The 20855-nt window shown below is 38.1% G+C and overlaps 1 protein-coding gene across 1 annotated transcript in view; it reads right to left on the bottom strand.

Moving 5' to 3' along the window:
* Positions 1–20855, bottom strand: part of LOC126369388 (protein Lilipod) — a 50558-nt gene that overhangs the window by 28677 nt on the left and 1026 nt on the right. Inside the window, exons 2-4 of the mRNA XM_050013776.1 lie at positions 18802–19066; positions 14665–14892; positions 10691–10756 (exon numbers count right to left, since the gene is read on the bottom strand). Coding sequence (XP_049869733.1) covers positions 10691–10756; positions 14665–14892; positions 18802–19066 — 559 coding nt within the window. The remainder of the gene's footprint in view (positions 1–10690; positions 10757–14664; positions 14893–18801; positions 19067–20855) is intronic.

Raw genomic sequence — 20855 nt, 5'->3', positions numbered from 1 at the left:
TTTATTATTATACGTAGTATTATTTATCCTATGCTTACCTATATCTTTAATACCAGGACGAAATGGACAAGGAAGTATGGATGAGAGAAGTGGGCAAAGACGCTCAGAAGCGAGCTGCAGAAAGGAAGATCCGTCGGGAGAAGGCAGACACCTTTAAAACCATGGCAACGAAGGCCTTCCGTAGAGGGGAGTATGAACGAGCCCTCTCCTGTTACAACAAGGCCATGGAACATGTCAGGGATGATGCCATGCTGTACTGTGACCGAGCCCTAACCAATATTAAGCTGGGGAATTATGATAAGGTAAAGTATGAAGATCTGTTGATGGTTTCACTGAATTTTTAATTTGGTAGAGTAGTTAGTTGCTGGGTATTTTCGAAAGACAAAGCTGTCTATTCAACTTTTTACTGAGTTTAGGCACTTTCGAAGTACCGATTATTATTTTATTTAGAAATGAATGAACCTTGAAAGAAAGTTAAAATACTATCTTCAATAACTTCAATTACAAAAGTAATAACATAAATTATGGATAATGTCAATTGGTATACGACGTAAATCAATTAATAGATGAATTAGAGTACGCAAATGAAGTCCAATGAATGACGTGATACTTATGAATTACTTGTAATTAATGAACAATTACATTACATAAACTTAAATGATAAGGGAGATTTATCACAGACCTAGGCCAGGGCAATAGTCAGCACTCATTGGTAGGCAATAAGTTGATAACGCACGAGAAACGAAGGACAATATATTTCTTATAACATAACATAGGTCCACGCTTGTACCCCGATGGGGTAGCCAGTGGTGTACAGTATACACACCTTTCTTACCAGCTATGCTTTTAAATCCTATGTTATTACATAGAGGGCAACAACAGTGTAATGGTGTTATAAGACAGATGTGGTGTAAAAGACGATATAGTGACTGAGATGGGAATGTTAAGTTGGTTTGGACACGTAGAGCGGATGAAGAATAATACAATTGCGAAAGCCGTATATAAAGCGAAAGTTGATGGTAGTGCTGGCAGAAGAAGACCTAGATTGGAGATGTCCTTAGAAAAGGTTTAGTACGATCTACACTGAACCGGCGAGGGTGTATGAAGCGATTGATGAATGTGGAGGAAGCAAGAGAAGTGTGTCAGGATCGAAGCAAATGGAATTCTATAGTCTCTGCTTACCCCGGTGGGAAATAGGCGTGAGTTTATGTATGTGTATGTAATAGGTGGCAACCCTATTGCCATTACCGGGGCACAAAGTATAAATCCTGGTAACCACGTGATATCAATTATCTATGTTCCAAACATGAATTCAAACTCATAAAAGTCGAATTCCCGTTTAGAGCCCGAGCCAAAAATATTTGTAGCCACAGCTGGAAAATGTTAAAGCAAAATAACGGTTATTAAGATGCCTTAATAACATTTTGTTACAAGAATTTCAAAGAGAGGGGTTTAAAAAAGTGAAATTTCACTTTTATTCGTCGAAGTTCATCGACCCTTCAAAAACGAGTTTGAATTTCGAACGTTCCTCAATTTCCGTAGGCAATAAGTTAAAAAAGTTTTAAAAAACATGCATTTGCAGTGTCGATAGCTGTAATTAAAAAATAACGACCAGTTTAGTTATTTTTTTAACACGCACACTAAATATCGTGACGGAAAAATAATAATCATGTGCATTTATATATTAACAGAATGTCATTAAAATTATGCACAGGAAAAATAAGTAAAAATAGAAATATAAAATATAGAAGTGACGTTGTAATCCGAAATGGAGTAGATTAAAAAGATATGAATAATTGTCAATAGGATTCAAATGGATATTTCACTGGGTCAAAGATAAATTGGGTATTTGACTAGGTGAAAGATGAATTATAAAGTGCTAATCTAGAAATAGAAGCCAGTATAAGATGTTCAAAAATCAATCTCATTTTACTTTTCGACATATTTTCGAATTTTATTTATGAATTAAGTAACAATGAGTACGACGTTTGACCGCTTTTATTGATGACGTCACAGGACAGTATTCCCATACAAACTCCAAAGAAAACTTTCGCTTTGATGTTTCGTAAATAGTATCTCATTTGACTAAGTTGTCAAGTAGCCTATTATGAAATGCTGATCTAGAAATAGAAGCAACTCTAAGGTGATCAAATATCAATCTCAATTTTCTTATCGACTTATTTTCGAATTTCGAATTAAGTTTATTTTCGAATTTCAAATTAAGTAACAAAAAGCATGATGGTTGACCGCTTTCGTTGATGACGTCACTTCGACGGTGACGTCTTTGTATTTCCGTACAAATTCAATTGAACATTTTCGTTTTGCCGTTTCGTAAAAAATATCCCATCAATAATAATGAATAGTCATGTACAGGGCGTTTGTGACATCGTAACGAAAACTTTGAGGGATGATTCAGACCGTGATTCTTATTGATGATTGATATTAACTCAGAATCATGGTCTGAATAATCCCCCTCAGTATTCGTTACGATGTCACTAACACCAATATATACATTGGAAATTGACCTTTGACCTTTGTAGTATAAGGCCCAACGAAGATAATAATATACATTTGCAATAATTATAATAATTATTGTCAAAATAATAGTTACTCGGTACAATATCAAAGTATGTCTAGGGCATTAAGAGGAAATAAGATAAAACAGTTATGACATTTGGCTTATTGGCACATGTTATCGATATTGACATTGTACGTTAATGTACGCAACGTGATAATGTATTAATAGAGTTCTAATTAACATTAGCAATAATCATAGGTAACCGATAAGAAAGAAAGACGATCCGTGCTTCGGAAGGCACGTTAAGTCGTTGGACCCGGTTACTTACTGATGTAAGTAAGTAGTCGTTACATGAGTCATGTCAGGGGCCTTTGGCGGCTCAATAGTAACCCTGACACCAGGGTTGATGGGGTTGGGAATCTACCTCACAACCCACACGATAGAAGAAGACCCATGTGATTTTATGTGTGTGCGTACGAAAAAAGGGAAGTTCATAGTCGAACGAACATGAATACTAATAAAGCCTAATTTAGTAGTTTAGAGTCCGACCCGGGAATTGAACCCGTGACGCTTCATACGAACACGGTTATCACAGATTTACCACAACAAAACAAATTACCAAAAACATTCGTTTAAATAAAATTAAAGATGTTGTAATTGATCGCACGCATACAACATGAGAGTATCATGTGACAGACATTTCGTTAAACAATTTGTTTACAAGTCAATTGGCTATGATCAGAATAACAACAGAATATAAAAGGTCGCGCTCGGTCTGCGATTGTTGAAGTTAAGCAACTTTCGCAAAGACCGGTCATAGGATGGGTGACCACAAAAAAAAAACATCTCGAGCTCCTCCGTGCTTCGGAAGGCACGTTAAGCCGTTGGTCCCGGCTGCATTAGCAGTCGTAAATAACCATCAATCCGCACTGGGCCCGCGTGATAGTTTAAGGCCCGATCTCCCTATCCATCCATAGGGAAGGCCCGTGCCCCAGCAGTGGGGACGTTAATGGGCTGATGATGACGATAAAAGGTCGCGACAATGAATACTTTTAACTTACAAGTAAAACAACGTATACTAAATTCACGCCTTTGATATCTAATGCGGTGAGCAGAGCAAGTAATCCGAAATCTACTCACAGTTATTTCTGATACCAAGTCCTCAGGTGGACAGGATAGGACGAAATGTATCGTGTTAGGTAATCAGCCGAATCGCCCATTTTATAATGGTCTGGATTATGTGCAAATGCGCATAATGAAGAACTTCCTAGGCTACGTTCCTCAAAAACAATATAGATGGCACTGTACAGAGATTTCTTTTTTTAAACTTATAAATTTCATGGATAACAGACATATGCATCGTTTATCTTTGGTTTTGGGTATAAATAATGACCGTTTTTATCACACCCAGGTACATCTTCCACCCATTATTCTGAACAAAAAAAAAAATCTCTTCTTTTTTTTTCTTTTTTTCTCTTTTGTGTAAATTTGTTTGTATGTTGTGTGCAATAAAGTATATTTGATTGATTGATCAAAATAAAGTGAAGCAATATAGGTAGCAACATAATTCTATATCTAATGTGATCCAAATATTTTATATATGCTTCTGCCATTACATTGTATTTTGGAATAATTATGTACCCGAGTATTGAGAAAATAGGTGATTATCACGTTAAAACTGTACAGCGCTATCTATATTGCCTCTGGTAAACGGAGCCTGGAAAGCCCGTCATTCTCTAAGCCGACTTTTACAATATAACGTACTGGTGGGCGATAAACAGGAGGGTTAAAATTGCCACATCGAAGCATTTCATCTAAGAAAGCAATATAGCTATTTAACATTTGATATAAAATTCAAATTCAAAAATATCTTTATTCAGTAGGTAACATTGTTACACTTTGAATCGTCAATTTTTCATAACGAACGTCTCATCTGCCTAAATATACTGCAGCTTTTCACAACCTGTATAGCCGGGGAAAAGAAGCTGCAAGAAAAACCTCGGCACACCTCGGCACTAGACGTTCTTTAAAAAATATATATATATAAAATATTGGTATACAATTGAGTAATTTAGCTGCCTAATATCAGTTCTCAGACAGTTAATCCCATGCATTCATACCTTAATAACCAAATAAAAGTAAGTGCGCAATGCAAACAAATGTCAAATAGCAATATTGCTTTCTTAGATGAATTGCTTCGATGCGACCATTTTAACCGCCCAGCTGAACGTATTCATGTTTCTTACCTCCTTCAATCAAATTAATAATTAAGATAATGTCACCAATTTATAAGCGAAAGAGAGTATAATTAATCAACAAATGAAATAATGAAATGAGTCATCGATGACCGCTTATCGCGTTTTATCGCCAATATAATAGTGGTATTATTAATTATTGAATATTGTTAGTGAAATGAACTTGATCTGAATAATGTATAGTGTTCGTTTCATTGGCTGCGATACATAATACATGAATTGGCTATTCAATTTCTGTCTTGTACTTCTTCTTCTATCGTGTGGGTTGTGAGGTGGAGTACCAACCTCATCAAACCTGGTGTCAGGGTTACTATTGAGCCGCCAAAGGCCCCTGACATTGCTCATGTAATGCCTACTTACTTACATCAGTAAGTAGTAATCGGGACCAACGGCTTAACATGCCTATTATATTGCTCAATTTCCTTTACATTAGGACTACTAAAACCTTCAAGTTGTGATACCTAATCCGCGCCGCGCCTCGCGCGGCTCGGTTTGCGTGCAGTCCCTGCTGCTGTTATTATAATCGTCACCATCATCTCCCTAGCGTTACCCCGCTGTCACAGAGTCCGCTTACCTAACCTAAAGATTTGACAGGTCCGGTTTTTTACAGAAGCGACTGCCTGTCTGGCCGGCAACATTATTGCACTATCATGATTGCTGTCATTCTAATCATACTGTAAACTCATCCTAATTTATTTCTAGATTTTTATCTAGACAATCCTTTGTTTGTCTAGACGTAAATCATCCAACCATTACCAATGAACCACTTATGTCACAATTTATGACTTTCTTTGTGACTTTTTATGTGAAAGTCACAATTTATGACTTTCTTTCCCCTTACGGGTGTAGATATAACGTTATTAAAACTAAAATAACAGGACAACGATGTAAACAATAAAGTTCACTTTCCCAGTCGTCTGGTGAACCATGGCGTTTGTTTTTGTCCTGTGATGACGTGCGTGCGCGCTTATCGGACGAGTGCACGTCCACTCAACTCGCCACTATTCTATATTAGCATTGTGCTCACCGCGACTTTATTTAGCTACGCCGTTGTCTACTGGGGGTATCACTCCAGCGAGTAAATATGTTTTATCGTTTCTCGTTACTTTATAAAAGTTACAGTATAAACTTGCGATATAAAGTATTACTACCACGACGGGGAAGACCGTTGCATTTACATCGTCTTTGTATAATTGCATCTTACAGTAACTCACCTAAAATACGCTCAAAAATCTTCTTTTTCTATGTGTCGATGAAAAGAATAATAAAAAAAAATAAAACTGGAAATTGAAAAAAGATACATGGAATTTAACTTGCCATCGTCAGAAGAGACAAATGTACCTGAATATGGTCTTAAGTTGTACTTTAATTACTAAACATAAGCATATTTCAAACTAAGTTGAAATCTGAGAAAATATTGTCTTAAATAATACAAACAAAACTTGGCTGTTACGACATCATTATATTTTTAGCATACCTACAGTTAATGAAGGTGATAGGTGAGAGATAACAGGCGGGGATCAATAAACAAAGGAAGGTTGTGTTCAAAGATTTCGCTTATGCTATGTCCGTGGACTGATCTTCCATTGTTAGCATTATTTTCAAAAAATATTTGAGATTTTAATCCGTTCTGGTTTTCCCTCAAACTTGAAAGCTCAGCATGACAGTCGCTTCTGAAAAATGTGCCTGTCAATTCCTTCAGGATATGTTTTATTCTCGTAACTATTTGTAGACATGTCTCGGATGGCATTCACAACTTCCCGTTACATCTACAAACCCTTCAGCGAATGAGTAAGCGGCATACATGCAAGGGACGGATTAGCAAATTCAAATATAAATTCTGCGACGTTGTTTGTTCAGAGTTCTGCTTTCTGAGTACGCTTGGCTATTTTATACAACCCGTTAACGGCTAGGATGGATAAAATGGGTACGCTTTCGACCGTACCTGACGAAGTGACATTAGATCAGGAGGTTTAAAAAGGCCACATCGGAGCAATTATTAATCTAAAAAGCAATATTGCGTTTTCGATTTTGACATTTGTTGCGCAAATTTGGAATTGGAATATTGCATTTTAGATGAAATGCTTCAATGTGCTAATGTGCTTCAGCCTCTCAGATCTAGTTCTATCCCAGTAAAGAAAAATATATTTGACCAATCAGTCTCCTTATTTTTGGCAGGTATTCGAGGACTGCCACTGGGCTGAACGTATCAATGAGAAGAGCTTCAAGGCACGGCTGTACCGAGCTAAAGCATACAAAGAGCTGGAACAGTTCGACAAATTGGAAGAATGCGTTCGAGAGTTAGAAGACATGTTCCCACAGCATAATGATCTAGTAACCTACTTCTTGGAAAAGAAGGAAGAGGCTAAGCAAGAAGCTGTAGAAGAAGAAGAAGAAGATGACGAAGCAAAAACGGATACAATTGAGATATAAAGGCTGAATGGGCGTGAGTGCAGGAGTGTTATGCTTGGCCAACAACAATATTTTAATGTACGCTGGCGCATACATTTGCAGACTACGTGCTTAATTAGTTTTTTTATTGCTAGTAATTCTTTATTCATTGTCACTTGCTCTACTTCTGTGATTTTGTTTGATTCACGTTATGTCAATGTTTCTTTTAAATAAATGTCCTTGAAAGAAGTTTACGTATTATTGATAAGTACCGGAACAAGTTGTAGAGGTTTTTCGTTGCGACATTATAATCGTCAATTATCAAAATTACGAAATGTAATCGACAAATATTATCAATTATTCAAATTATCAATTATTCAAATATACGTATTAAAGATTACACAATTGATAATCGTGTCCTATTTGAAACTGATTTTTATCTTTAAATGTTGTGGAAAAGGAGGATATGTAATACTGTATTTTTTATCTCATCTGAAACTAAGTGATAAACGCAGATAATTTTAAAAACGTGAAAGTGAAACAACATGTAAGGGTCAACAACGGTGGGGTCATATCACAAAAATCACTTTGTGATCCCTAGTTTGGTTAGGACATTAGAAGCTGATCACTGATCAGCTGAAGCTGATCGCTGATTGCCCGAAAGTAAGATGATGCGTGGTTCGAAAGGCGCGTTAAGCCGTTGGTCCCGATTACTACTTACTGATGTAAGTACGTAGTCGTTACTTGAGTCAAGCCAGGGGCCTTTGGCGGCTCAATAGTTCCCTGACACCAGGGTTGATGATGTTGGTAATCCACCTCACAACCCACACGATAGAAGAAGACTAACTGTACGCGCTTTCTTGGTTACTCTGCCCACCCAATTGGGGATTGCGTGCATGAGTATATGAATGTGTATGTTTGTAATTACTAAGTATACCCGCTTTGGTTTAGAAAGGTTTAGAAGAAGAAAATTAATAAAATCTTGATTTTCAATGTAGTAAGTGTTCTCTCTCCACCAACCCGCAGTGGAGCAGCGTGGTGGAGTATGCTCCATACCCCCTCCGGTTGATTGAGGGGAGGCCTGTGCCCAGTAGTGGGACGTATATAGGCAGTTTATAGGTAAGTGTTCTCTAGCTATCCTACATTGAAAATAATCGACTTTTGATTAGTTCTGAGATTTTAAGAACTTCAGTCGTAGGTATACGGCAGACCAGCCTAATAGACGGATTAGATATGGATAAGATAACATTGTAATGTGTATGAAAATAACGTGATCAAAAAATAAAATAAAAAGTTCACATCGTAATAGGCTAGTTTCCAACTAGTCAAATCAATTACTTTTTATTAAACGTCAAAACACGAAATTACTATTGGACTTGTATGAAAAAGCAACTTGTAACGACATAGAAAAACGTGATGAAATGTCGGGACCTATTATTACGTTTTTCTTGATTAAAAAGTAAGTTAAATAGATAGAAAAAAGTTTTTGTTACATAGTTTTAGATCTATTACTCTACTCACTCTACCCAATTGGGTAGTTTTCTAGATGAAAAATAAATTATGAACTTCCGATTACTAAATAAAGACAGATTGACAAAAAACTTTTCTTTTTTCTATTTAACTTATTTATGAACTTTAATAAAGAAAAAAATAATAATTAGAATGACATTTTGTTACGTTTTTCTATGACGTCACAAGCTGTTTTTTCATACAAATTCCATAGGAATTTCGTGTTTTAACGTTTAATAAAAAGAAGCTGATTTGACTAATTCGAAACTACTATATTACCGATGATCATGCATCATCTTGGACTAGTATCCTGGTACATAGACAGACTAATGTTGTTTATAGATATTTCACCTTCGAAGACAAATTGCAATAAGCAAAGGCCAATGCCCCTTGTAGCGGTCAAAGTGGTCGTCAACTGCACCTTTCACCTAGTGCTTTCAACAACAGGTTCCAAATTAGAATGACAATATGCTCATCATATTTTAGACGGCTTTAAATCTGTATTCGTGTCGGTGCCTAGCTTAAAACAAAACTAGTTTGCACTAGTTTAAACTGGTTTGTTCTAATTTAAAATAAAATAGACTGTTTGGCATTAACTATGATAAAATATGTAAGTAGTCTCAGATATAAGAGACGTTGTTCCGATGGCAAAATTCTGTACCGATAAGATATGACGAACCCTCACAATCAGAGAAAGATAACAGCCCCGATTATGCAGACATCTCCTAATTTTATTTTAAGTTATATCCGTATATGTACAGTCATGAGCAATATAATGTACCCACTTTAGGACTCTGTCGCACTAACATATTTGACATTTAGTGCGACTTACAGTTCAATTTGTCAAAAAAGTTAATGTGACATGGTACCAAATTGTATACATATGCTCATGACCGTACAACATTCTGCCGGTGCTCAAATTAACAAAGACGAGACCACACTGGCTGGCAGCCTCGGATCTACAGGGGTACTCCCGTGTCCAGTGAATTAGACTTCTTAGAGGCCACATAAAACCCATAAATTTAATGGGTGTGTAAACAACATTTTTAAAAGATTTAATTAGGTATGTCTCGGTGGTATTTTGAAGTCTCGCACCACCTAAATATTTTGCTAGGGACGCCACTGGTACATGATTCAGGAAAAAGCTGAAAATTTTCCACGCTACATGTCATTGAACATTCTCGACAATACGTGGACGAAATCGATTAGTGATGGGTGATTGACGGAAAGGCAAATGTACGCTCATAATGTAGGCACTTGTGTATGGTACTGTAGTACTGTTTTGTTAACAAACTTCGCAATAGACTAGTTTTGTGGTCTCAATGCGTACCCGGGTTGAAATTGAAATGATATACGAAAAGTTTGAGACGTACTTGTATCTGTAGCTTTTGAAGCCACAACACCATACCACATCATTGAATAGAGTCTTAATAGAAATCTCAAATGCTGCGTTTTCACTGTTTTCCATTTAGCATTACCATCGAGAAACAGTCTACCTATAATGTCGTCGGGAAAGTGTTGTTCCGCGGTGAAACGCCATAGCACTTGTACCATTAAGTCTTGTTTTGTGGTGAAACGTCCTAGCGACTTGCGCTTGCGACTGGCATCATTATCGCTACTTGTAGTGGTGGTGACGCGGTATTTATTGCTTCTGAGTTTCTAATTCTATTACAAACGAGGCGCAAGGCGTCATGTCAAAGATTAAGCTGATTATGAGTGATAATGGCTGTGTTGTAAGGCTAAACGCCTTGATCACTCAACGAGAAGTCCCGGGTTTGATTCCCAGTCGGAACAGAATGGAAATTCGTCGCGACTACGCAGATGATGATGAAAAAGCCAACATCGAAGCAACTCATCTAAAAAAGCAATATTGCAATTTGATATTGTGCCCAATGCAAACAAATGTCAAATAGTAATATTTTTGTTTTAGATGAATAGCTTCTATTTGACCTTTTTAATCCCCCTAGAAAGAATTCAGGTTTGTTTATAAATACACTTTAAGATGTTAAGCACTCACCCAGCAGCATTAGGACTCCGACGAAGGATACGCAGGAGTACAGGAATGGCAAGTATGTCCATAGATCTGTTGACAAAAGTACACTGTTAATATTCAGCCTTTTTCCCAATGGGTAAGCATTACAAGCAGACTATGGAATTCCATTTGCTTCGATCCTAACATATACCTGTGTAACATTCTCCATACTAGATTTTAGGGAAAAATAGGGCAGTGGTTTCCCTCTTGCCTTCCGCCCCGCAGTACTCTGTCTGGCGCGAGTGGGATGGCGCCCAGAGTAGTCTATTTCAAAGCCGTACTAGGACATCCTCCGCCTTTGAATAGTACTGACATTTATTGCTGCCCTAACATACTTACAAAGAGATAATTAAAACGAAAAAATTCTGACTCGGAAATCCTTTAAAAATATCTAAGGTGTCATCTTTACGATAAATTGAAATATACATGTAACTGTAGATTTATCGGTGTAAGAAATAATAGTACTCGATATTCTAGACAGATGGCGCCGGGGCTTCGGCTTAATGACTATACATAGGTCGAAGAATTTCAAATGAATTAATAATTTTCTCTTTGCGAGTTTCCCTAAGCACCGGTGAGTGCTGTAAAAGACATAAATCTTAACATACTTAGTGGGTACTTAGTGAATGTACCTCTGAATACCCCAATCGTGAGCTTAATGTTTGTTTTACACATCGAAAATTTGTTAAGGTGCTTACAAGTTGTCTTGTGATTGCTAATGGCTTTGCCCATCGATCGTACTCAGATCATTTCAGATCGTGTTCAGACTAGTTTGGTTAAGACATTACAGGCTGATCATCTGATTATCCGAAAGTAAGATGATCCGTGTTTCGGAAGGGACGTTAAGCTATTGGTCCCGGTTACTAACTAATGTAATTAAGTAGTTGTTACATGAGCCATGTCAGGGGCCTTTGGCGGCTCAATAATAACCCTGACACCAGGGTTGATGAGATTGGTAATCCACCTAATAACCCACACAATAGAAGAAGATCAGTTCACCTCTTACAAAATTACATCATGAATGGACAACTGGCCTGCGGTCTAGAATTCTAAGGGCCAGTTTTCGAGGGCCAGTTGTCCTCCAACTCTTGTACGAACATGTATGTAGTATGTATTTACCAATCCTAAGGTTCTAACATTGATGTATTGACAGTCATATTAATAGAATCTCATTTAAACAGTTACAACATACCTACAGCTTTCTCTGAAAACCACCAATATGTTTACTCTTGCAGATTTCGCCAACCTGTATTGAAATGGGATAAGAGCGAAAGTCGTGTCAAATTGGACATATGAGTGGAGTGATTCTTTAGAAACGCACACAATGAGATTGCCAATCAGTCATTGATTCACTTTCAACAATATAAATGGTAAAAGATTTCATTTCATAAACATGTGTCGATGAGATTTTATTGATAAAGATGTTGAGGTTATTCTTGTTTTTTCTGCTTTGTTTTTATGTCGGGCAAAGACCTCTCTTTGTTTCTTCCACATAAACTCTAACCAGTAATCCGGGTATCGATGTCCTAAGATGGATGTAAGAAATTACCAGACCATAATCTTCATTAATAATGATTAATACATTGCGGAACGCTTAGATGTCTTCTTTTCAGTGCTTCCTCAGGTCTAATTCTTCGCGCCATTTATTTCAGTACCTACTTTTTCGCGCCATTAATTTAAATATGGAATCAACTATTTTGTTTTTTACATAATATTCAATCAATTTTATTTTTAAAACAAATAAATTCTATTTTCGAAATTCTCAAGGCATTCATTATTTCTTTCCTAGCTTTTTGTTGAGTAGTTACTTATTTTCTAGTGTTCTTGCGTGTCAAGTGGTAATTCTTCGCGTCTACTTGATACCAGTAACAGTAAGCACGCGGTTTCCTTCCAAACAGTCATAACGTAAACAAACATACCTATCATACTAAGCATACTAGTACACTTACGCGCTACTTATTAAAGACCATTCTGTGCGTTAAGTATTACGTACATACGGACATAACTCCCCGGTCTTCTAACATTATCGACAGCTCGACAGACTTTAAGAGTCGCACATAATATACATTATAGTATAGTCGAATATAATATTAAAATTAGGCGCTAAATCGCCAATGTACAACCAAAGAGCAATAGTGCAGTCACTGAGCCCAGCGAGACAGTGCTGAAATTATGAACCATTCCATTAGTTGTCATAATTATAAAATTTATGTTTTTGTAGGTGTTTTTGGTCAATTAGAGAAACGACATGTAACCAGGAGGTCTTAAGTGCAACCAGTTAATTTATTACTTTGCAAGAAACTGATTGGACTTTTGCACCTTATCGTACATAGTACTTATTACCTAACTAGGCTTGTTTGTTCTATAGAAAAAGAAAAAGTGAGTTGTTTGAGTGACTGTGTCCACTCTACCGTCATAAATTATAAAGAGCGATGGACTGGGGTCCGTTTAATAAACATTACAATTGTAAAATGCAATTACATTTTGATTCATTGCCTTGACACTATGAAGCTACAAATAAATAAATATTTCAGATCAACATTAAAATGTAATTATATTTATTTATTTATTTTTTTAATGTAAAATAATTATATGACACGACGTGGCTTATTTTGACATGACGCATATGCATATACACTTAAAATTTAAAAATTATGCCCCCATGACTCCCCCCGCCCTCTCCTACCCCCAGATCGCACATGACATGAGGACCCAGCAGCTAGTAACATTATTAGCGGCCGAACAATAGTCACGGCCGTCCGCTCGTCGCGCGCAATTAACCATAGACAACAGTGTCCCCATTTGTGAACAATCGGATACAATGTTAAGCTTTTAGATTTGCTTGGGTGCTTATGGTTATAATCTGAATGCATTTGAGTTCCTACGAGATCTGTTTCACGTGAATTTACAGTGTTACATAGAACAGCGGGCCTAGCACCGTAAGCACGCGACTCTTTCTCGCCGCGACAGAGATCGTCTGTCTCTCTCTGTGTAGAACTGTAAGAGAGTGACGGGTGACGTATGTCGAAGCGAGAAAGAGTCGCGCGCTTACGGTGCTAAGCCCGCTGAATCGGCCTAATCTCGACCGTCACAACCACGGAATAGGAGAAAGAGGTTGGAAGGCCTAAGTGAGCGCAAAACGCGCGCCACAAGTATGAGCAAATAGTTCATACTTCAACTTTGCACTCCACCCATCCGCAAACTTTACGACGCATAGAGCTCCGCGATAGTATATTAAAAGGTCGTCTAGTGCATTATAACCTGCAGGGCAAAAAAACAAATATCGACTATCGCGCAAGGAAATCCCTCTTTATCACAGGAAAGCAAAAACCTTAAAAAATACTTTTGTATACAGTAATGAAAAGTAATAATAAAATTGCAGTCTATCACATAAAATATACATTGTCGGTAAATTCACTATGGAATTTGAGAAATAGTAGAGCTATCGTAGTTATCTGTTTGCAGGAGTAGTAGTAAAAGAGAGCGGAGTCGAACCGACGACAGCGGTTCTCATACAAAGTGCGCGTAAGGGCTTTTCCATCCTCTTTCTTCTATTTCGTGCCTTCGATCCAGGCGGAGATGACGTAGATGAGCCTTTGCATGGTGACACCTAGCAGTGCCAGTACTATGAATTAAAATAAATAATCTTCTTCACTTCTATCGTGTGGGTTGTGAGGTGGATAACCAACCTCATCAATCCTGGTGTCAGAGTTACTATTAAACCGCCAAAGGCGCCTGGCATGACTCATGTAACGACTTACATTAGTAAGTATTATCCGGGATCATCTTACTTTCGGACAATCAGGTGATCAGCCTGCAATATCCTAACCATACTACGGATCACAAAGTAATTTTTGTGGTATTTCCCCAACGGGATTCGAACCCGGGACCTCCGGATCGTGAGCCTAACGCTCAACCACTGGACCACGGTGGCCGTTAAAGATATATAAGATACTCACTAAGTAGAGCGTCAATACTGGAGCGGTCGCCTTCGAGCCAGGCGGAGATGACGTACGCCAGTCCCAACATGGCGACGCCAAGCAGCGCCAGCACTATGAAGGTCTCGTACACGCGCCCCCGCAGCCCCCGGCATCCAGGGAAGCCCGAGGACTCCGAGAATAGGTACGCGAACGGCAGGAACACGAAGAGAGATAAATTTGAGAATAGAAACACGTGGTTCCACAGCCCTGCAACAATAGAGAAAAGTGTTATGTTAGGATACATAAGATACTAGCTTTTGCCCGCGACTTCGTCCGCGTGGCGTGTTATAAAAGAGAGATATTTATGTGTATGGGAGAAAGGTTAAAAAATGCTCAATTTTATTATTTTTAAATGAGGTTAGAGTATAAGTAGCTCAGTTAAATAATGAATTGTTATTAATTTTTAGATTATTACTTTATGATAATTTGGTGTAATATAAATTTAGGTAAATACGATCAGAGGAGGCTAACCCTAAATAAGCTTTCGTCTGGAATTCAGAGATGAGAATATTTTTTTCATACAAATGTTTTTTCCCGCTAACTCCCGTTCTCGTGGGAATTTTGCAATATCCTGTTGCAACTAAGCTTTAAGTTTACTAAGGTACCTGTATGCCAAATTTCAAGCGTGTAACTTAAGCGGTTTAGATTTTTCATACAAAAGGATTTTCCCGCTAATTCCCGTTCCCGTGGGAATTTCGGGAATTCCTTTCTTAGTGCACCTAAGCTACGTCCTACGTTTAGGCTGTGCGTTGATATGTCAGTCAGTCAGTTTCTCCTTTTATATATTTATATGTAGAAACAGCCTATATACGTCCCGGTGCTGGGACAGGACTCCCCTCAATCAACCGGAGGAGGTATGGAGCATACTGCACCACGCTGTTCCAGTACAGGTTGGTGAAGGTGTTTGGGTTAGTAGCCCGGGACAAACGGGTTAACGTGTCTTCCGAAGCACTGAATACCATAAAACGAAGAAATATCTTAACAATGCCATCTACCGTGTTTTTAGGGTACGCCGATTGGAAAGTCCCTCGTTCCTATCGCAGCATTAAAACTTATATAATGCATCTTTTTAATGTAACCTCTATGGAACGTTGTAAATTTTTCAATTCGTACCTGTCTAGGCCATCGTTATTAACCTAACAAATACGTACAAGGTAGTTTCAAGATATACACTTTTATAGTAACGTCTGCAAATGTCTAAATGAAGCCGTCTATTTGCCGGAACCTTGGGTTTGGCCTTAGAAATTTGCTAGTCTGAAGAAATATCCATTATTCCTATTGCAACACTCTTTAAAATCGCTTCTTTGACTTTGGTATCTCAGTTGAAGACTCAAAACTCGGATAATCTTGGATTTATAAATACAAGTAGTCAAATCAGTTACTTTTACAGCTACTACAATAAACTTCAATCACGAAATTACTATGGAATTTGAATGAAAACGCAACAGGTGACGTCATAGAAAAACGTGTCAAAAAAAATATGAAATAAATTAAATACGAAAAAAGAAAACGCTTTTTGTCACCTTTAGATCTGTCTTTTTTTAGCAGTAATCAGAATGTCAGAATTTGAACTAGGAAACTATCCAATTATATTTTAGTTATCTACCTAAACGGTTACGTTGTCGTACACTGCAAATGTTGTGTGCACCTACTTATAACTGGCTTATGTAACAGTCCAATGCCTAATGTAACTTTTATTTTAGACTAGCTTTTGCCCGCGGCTTCGCACGCGTTAAATTCGGAGTAACACGATTCCCACGGTTCCACGGGTTTTCGAAAATCGGAAAAGCAGAGTACTGTTATAATAATCGATTATTTTCTAAGCCCCTCAATAACAAATAATACTGATGATGATCTCTCCGACCGATTTCGGCCATGGCGACCACTTCGACTCCTAGTCGGCACGACGCTGATGCGCCCGAAGATGGCTTATGTAGCCTATCTTTACAGTGAACTCATACTATCGATGTTTTATTAACGGTTAGCTGGTGGTGTACCTTTTATAAGTAAATAAATAATCGGCAAAATTAATCGGCAAGATTACGCTTACATAAAACTTGAATAGCCTATATACGTCCCACTGCTGGGCACAGGCCTCCGAGCATACCACACGCTGCTCCAGTGTGGGTTGGTGGAGGTATTTGGGCTAGTAGCCCGGGACCAACGGCTTAGCGTGCCTTCGGAAGCACAGAATCATCTTACTTTTTTCGGACAATGAATAATAAACGTAAAATAAGATACACCCATTTACTTATTATATTGGTGCTAATTCCTGCAGACGCCATCTAATTTAATTTTAAGTTATACCTGTAATTTTCTTATCCGTTGAAAAAGAAAGGGACGGGTAATCGACAAGCATAAAATTTATGGAGTACACGTCAATTTTAAGCAGAAATCTAAAACAACCGTATAAAAATTTTACATCGGCCAAGCACCCGACAGAGTTCAGTAGAGACGTCAAACGGATTGCATAGTGAGATGCCTATTTTATACGCACGGGTTATTCATTCACTTTAAAATTAACTTGTTGACAATCATCCGTCCCTTTCCTTTTCGGCGGATAAGAAAATGACGGGTATATAACTTAAAGTAAAATTAGGAGGTGTGTGCAGGAATCGGGGCCATTGTCGGATACAATAAAAAACTTTTAGACCGCGCGCGGCGACGTTTTGGACGAATGTGTTCCACTTGTATGCCTAGCTAGATATGCCGAAAAGAACTTAAGTAAGTTCACGATAAGTTTGTTATTGAAGTATGTTACTGCCTCGATTGCAGATCATTTATTATTTCATTATATTGTAACTGATTATTACAGCTTAAGATACTATAGTTGCAAGACCGACTGTCGTTTAAAAAAGTCCTTTTCTGAAATCCAAACCCTATGGTTTATCTATTATGTCAGGAAATCTCGGCCACTAGAGGTATTACAAAAAGCAATCAGGCCTCTTAAGATTTTAAACGTGATTTTTTAAATTCCATTTTTGAAATGCAAAACCCGTTTTTGTTTGGAAACAAATCCATTATTTTTGGCATTGCAAAATGTTCTGAGCTGGGGGGTTAAAAAGGCCACATCGAAGCAATTTATCTAAAAAAGCAATATTGCTATTTGACATTTGCGCATGTAAAAGTAACTGCGCAATGCAAACAAATGTCAAATAGCAATATTGCTTTTTTTTAACCGCCCTGAACTGCATTACACATATTTGGATAATATTTCGCGTTTATATCGAAAATAAAGTCGATGTTACATCAGCTGTTCACGTCATAAGTTCAAGGTTGGCAGAGCGAAGTTAAATACGGTTTCGTATAATATGCGTGTTCAATTAATGCCTTATTGTTTGATGTTAGTACAAGCGAAACATTCAAGTGCCTTCTGTTCCGTGAAGACTGTGCAAGATTAGAAAATATTAAAAATTATATCAATTTGGACCATTGTAGCTCAGTCGGAAGCACGCTCAACCCTCACTGTGGGGTCGCAGGTTCAAATCCCAGTCCCGGCCTTTTTATTCCCCTTTATTTTTCTCCACTTATTTATGACTCTACTGTATCCTCAGACAATTTACAGGCGACTGCACATTAACGATCAGTTCGAGTTTTGTTACTTGTGTGACGGATTTGTTTTGGTATGCATAGAGAGCACAGGGACCTGGAACCTGACAGAGGGCAGCAGTAACTGTCAGTACTATTCAGGGGCGGAGGACAGGATTCTAAGTACGGCTTTGAAATAGACTACTCCGGGCGCCATCACACTCGCGTCAGACAGAGTACTGCGGAAGGCAAGAGGGAAACCAATGCTCTATTTTTCCCTAAAAAAATAGCATGGACAATGCTACATCTACATCGATTCGTTTCGCGGTGGGGACGTATAACAGAAATTACTTTGTGATCCTTAGTTTGGTTAGGATATTACAGGCTGATCACCTGAATGTCCGAAAGTAAGATGATCCGTGCTTCGGAAGGCACGTTAAGCCGTTGGTCCCGGTTACTACTTGCTGATGTAAGTAAGTAGTCGTTACATAAGACATGTCAGGGGCATTTGGCGGCTCAATAGTAACCCTGACACCAGGGTTGATGAGGTTGGTACTCCACCTCGAATAATTAAGCAGTCAAACTCACCCTGTATCAAGGAGCTGTTCAGCCATTTCACGTAGTAACTGTTGGGGTACAGTATGAGCACTTCATTGCTGACTATCGAGACGGGCAGCAGGAGTGCCGAGCCGAGCGACACCGCCAGCGCCAGGGTACACAGCCACAGGCTGATGCGGTATACTTTCACCTCATCCTCGTCGGTGGAAAAGCAATCCTCGCTGTCCCGGCGACGGAACTTCTCTATCACCATGAACGAGAGGAGGTAAAGTAATATGAAGAGGAGCAGGAATATCTGGAACAAAGATTCAGAATGTTATTTAAGTCAATGTGGACCTGTGGTACACCAGCTCGCTTCTCAAACGAGGAGCGGCAGCATAGAATAAGGAATAATACTACGTATAGGAGCTCGGTGGCGCAGCGGTTAACGCGCTCGGTTTGCGATTGTTGAAGTTAAGCAACTTTCGCAAAGGTCGGTCATAGGACGGGTGACCACAAAAAAAAGATTTTTCATCTCGAGCTCCTCCGTGCTTCGGAAGGCACGTTAAGCCGTTGGTCCCGGCTGCATTAGCAGTCGTTAATAACCATCAATCCGCACTGGGCCCGCGGGATGGTTTAAGGCCCGATCTCCCTATCCATCTATAGGGAAGGCCCGTGCCCCAGCACTGGGGACGTTAATGGGATGATGATGACTACGTATAGAACAGCAACTCTCCGCTCCCCACCAGAGCTGAGCTAAGTTTACTTCAGCCTCCTTTGGTCTTACTTTAGTATACACACTTGCGAGAGTACGATGACGCGAATGTGTAGTGTAGTGTCTGTGTAAAACGAGGTGTTTTGCATAAAGTGTCCAGCGTGTGGCGCCAGTTCGAACCCCGGTACCGGGACTTGCACCAATGAGTTATCAATTTACCTTAAGTGCAGTTTTCACTAACACATTTGACTCGACCATTATTGACGGCGATACGGCTCACCACCTATCACGTTGATCTAACAGAAAGCTCGGTGAGGTGTGGGTACTTAGTTCACCTTGCGATGGATGTACCTCTGACTGCCCCAATTGGGATAAAGTCGTGAGTTTATGTTGTTATATGAGTATCTTCGCAAGCGTGGCGGAGGCGCAGTTTCAGCTTGTCACCAGCACAATTAATTATTTAATTAGTTATGGATATCACCATAATAATTAATTACCAATGTCATTTTGGTTAATTGTCTTAGTATATTATATTATAGCAACTCATTTTAAAGAGTATGAGTAAAATGGATTATTAATGATTAGAAGATTTAGGTAAGTATAGGCAGTAGGTACGGTCACGAGTACTAATATGTATACACTTTGAAACCATGTCACATTAACTTTTTTGACAAATTAAGCTGTAAGTCTCATTAAATGACAAATATGATAGTGCAACAGGGTTTTAAAGTGGGTATTCTCATGACTGTACCTACAATAGGGTGGCAATCTCTAAATGTATTAATACATGTACATTATTATGTACATGTGTATGTGCATTATTTTGTGCTACTAGAGACAATTAGTTACTGCAAAGTAATTTCATTGCTTTAATAGGAATCAATTCTGTGCAATTCAAGGTTAAAAATAAAATCGTTTTAGCAAGAATTTAAGTTTCAATTTCTTGTAATCATTTCTATAATTGGGTATTTTCCAAATATTATTATCCTGGACTGAACCCCTCCAAATATCAACTTAAACATGGTCCCCGTCAAATTTTATTTTTGTTATCTTAAAATCTTAACACCATTGTGGACAGTAGGTATGTTTATCAACTACTTTTTTCAACTATAACTTTTTCTTTTTACGATTGTATTGTCAAGAAACTATATATCTGTCTAATTCTAGCCTAATTGTATATGTATAGACCAACATACATACATACCAAGTGTCAGATTGCAAAAATGAAAGTTCAATGACCTGTAGTTATTAGATATGATTCTCTCTATAATACATTAAAAAAAAATTTTTCATTTCGAAAAAATATACATGTTATAAAATATATACAAATATATACATGTTATAATATATTATAAAATACATACAATTAATATACGGTTGAATTGAGAAC

Source organism: Pectinophora gossypiella, chromosome 9 (genome assembly GCF_024362695.1).
Source record: "Pectinophora gossypiella chromosome 9, ilPecGoss1.1, whole genome shotgun sequence".
In the NCBI taxonomy this organism is placed as follows: Eukaryota; Metazoa; Arthropoda; class Insecta; order Lepidoptera; family Gelechiidae; genus Pectinophora; species Pectinophora gossypiella.
Note: the sequence above shows the minus strand (reverse complement) of the source record. Positions and strands in the feature narration are given on the sequence as shown.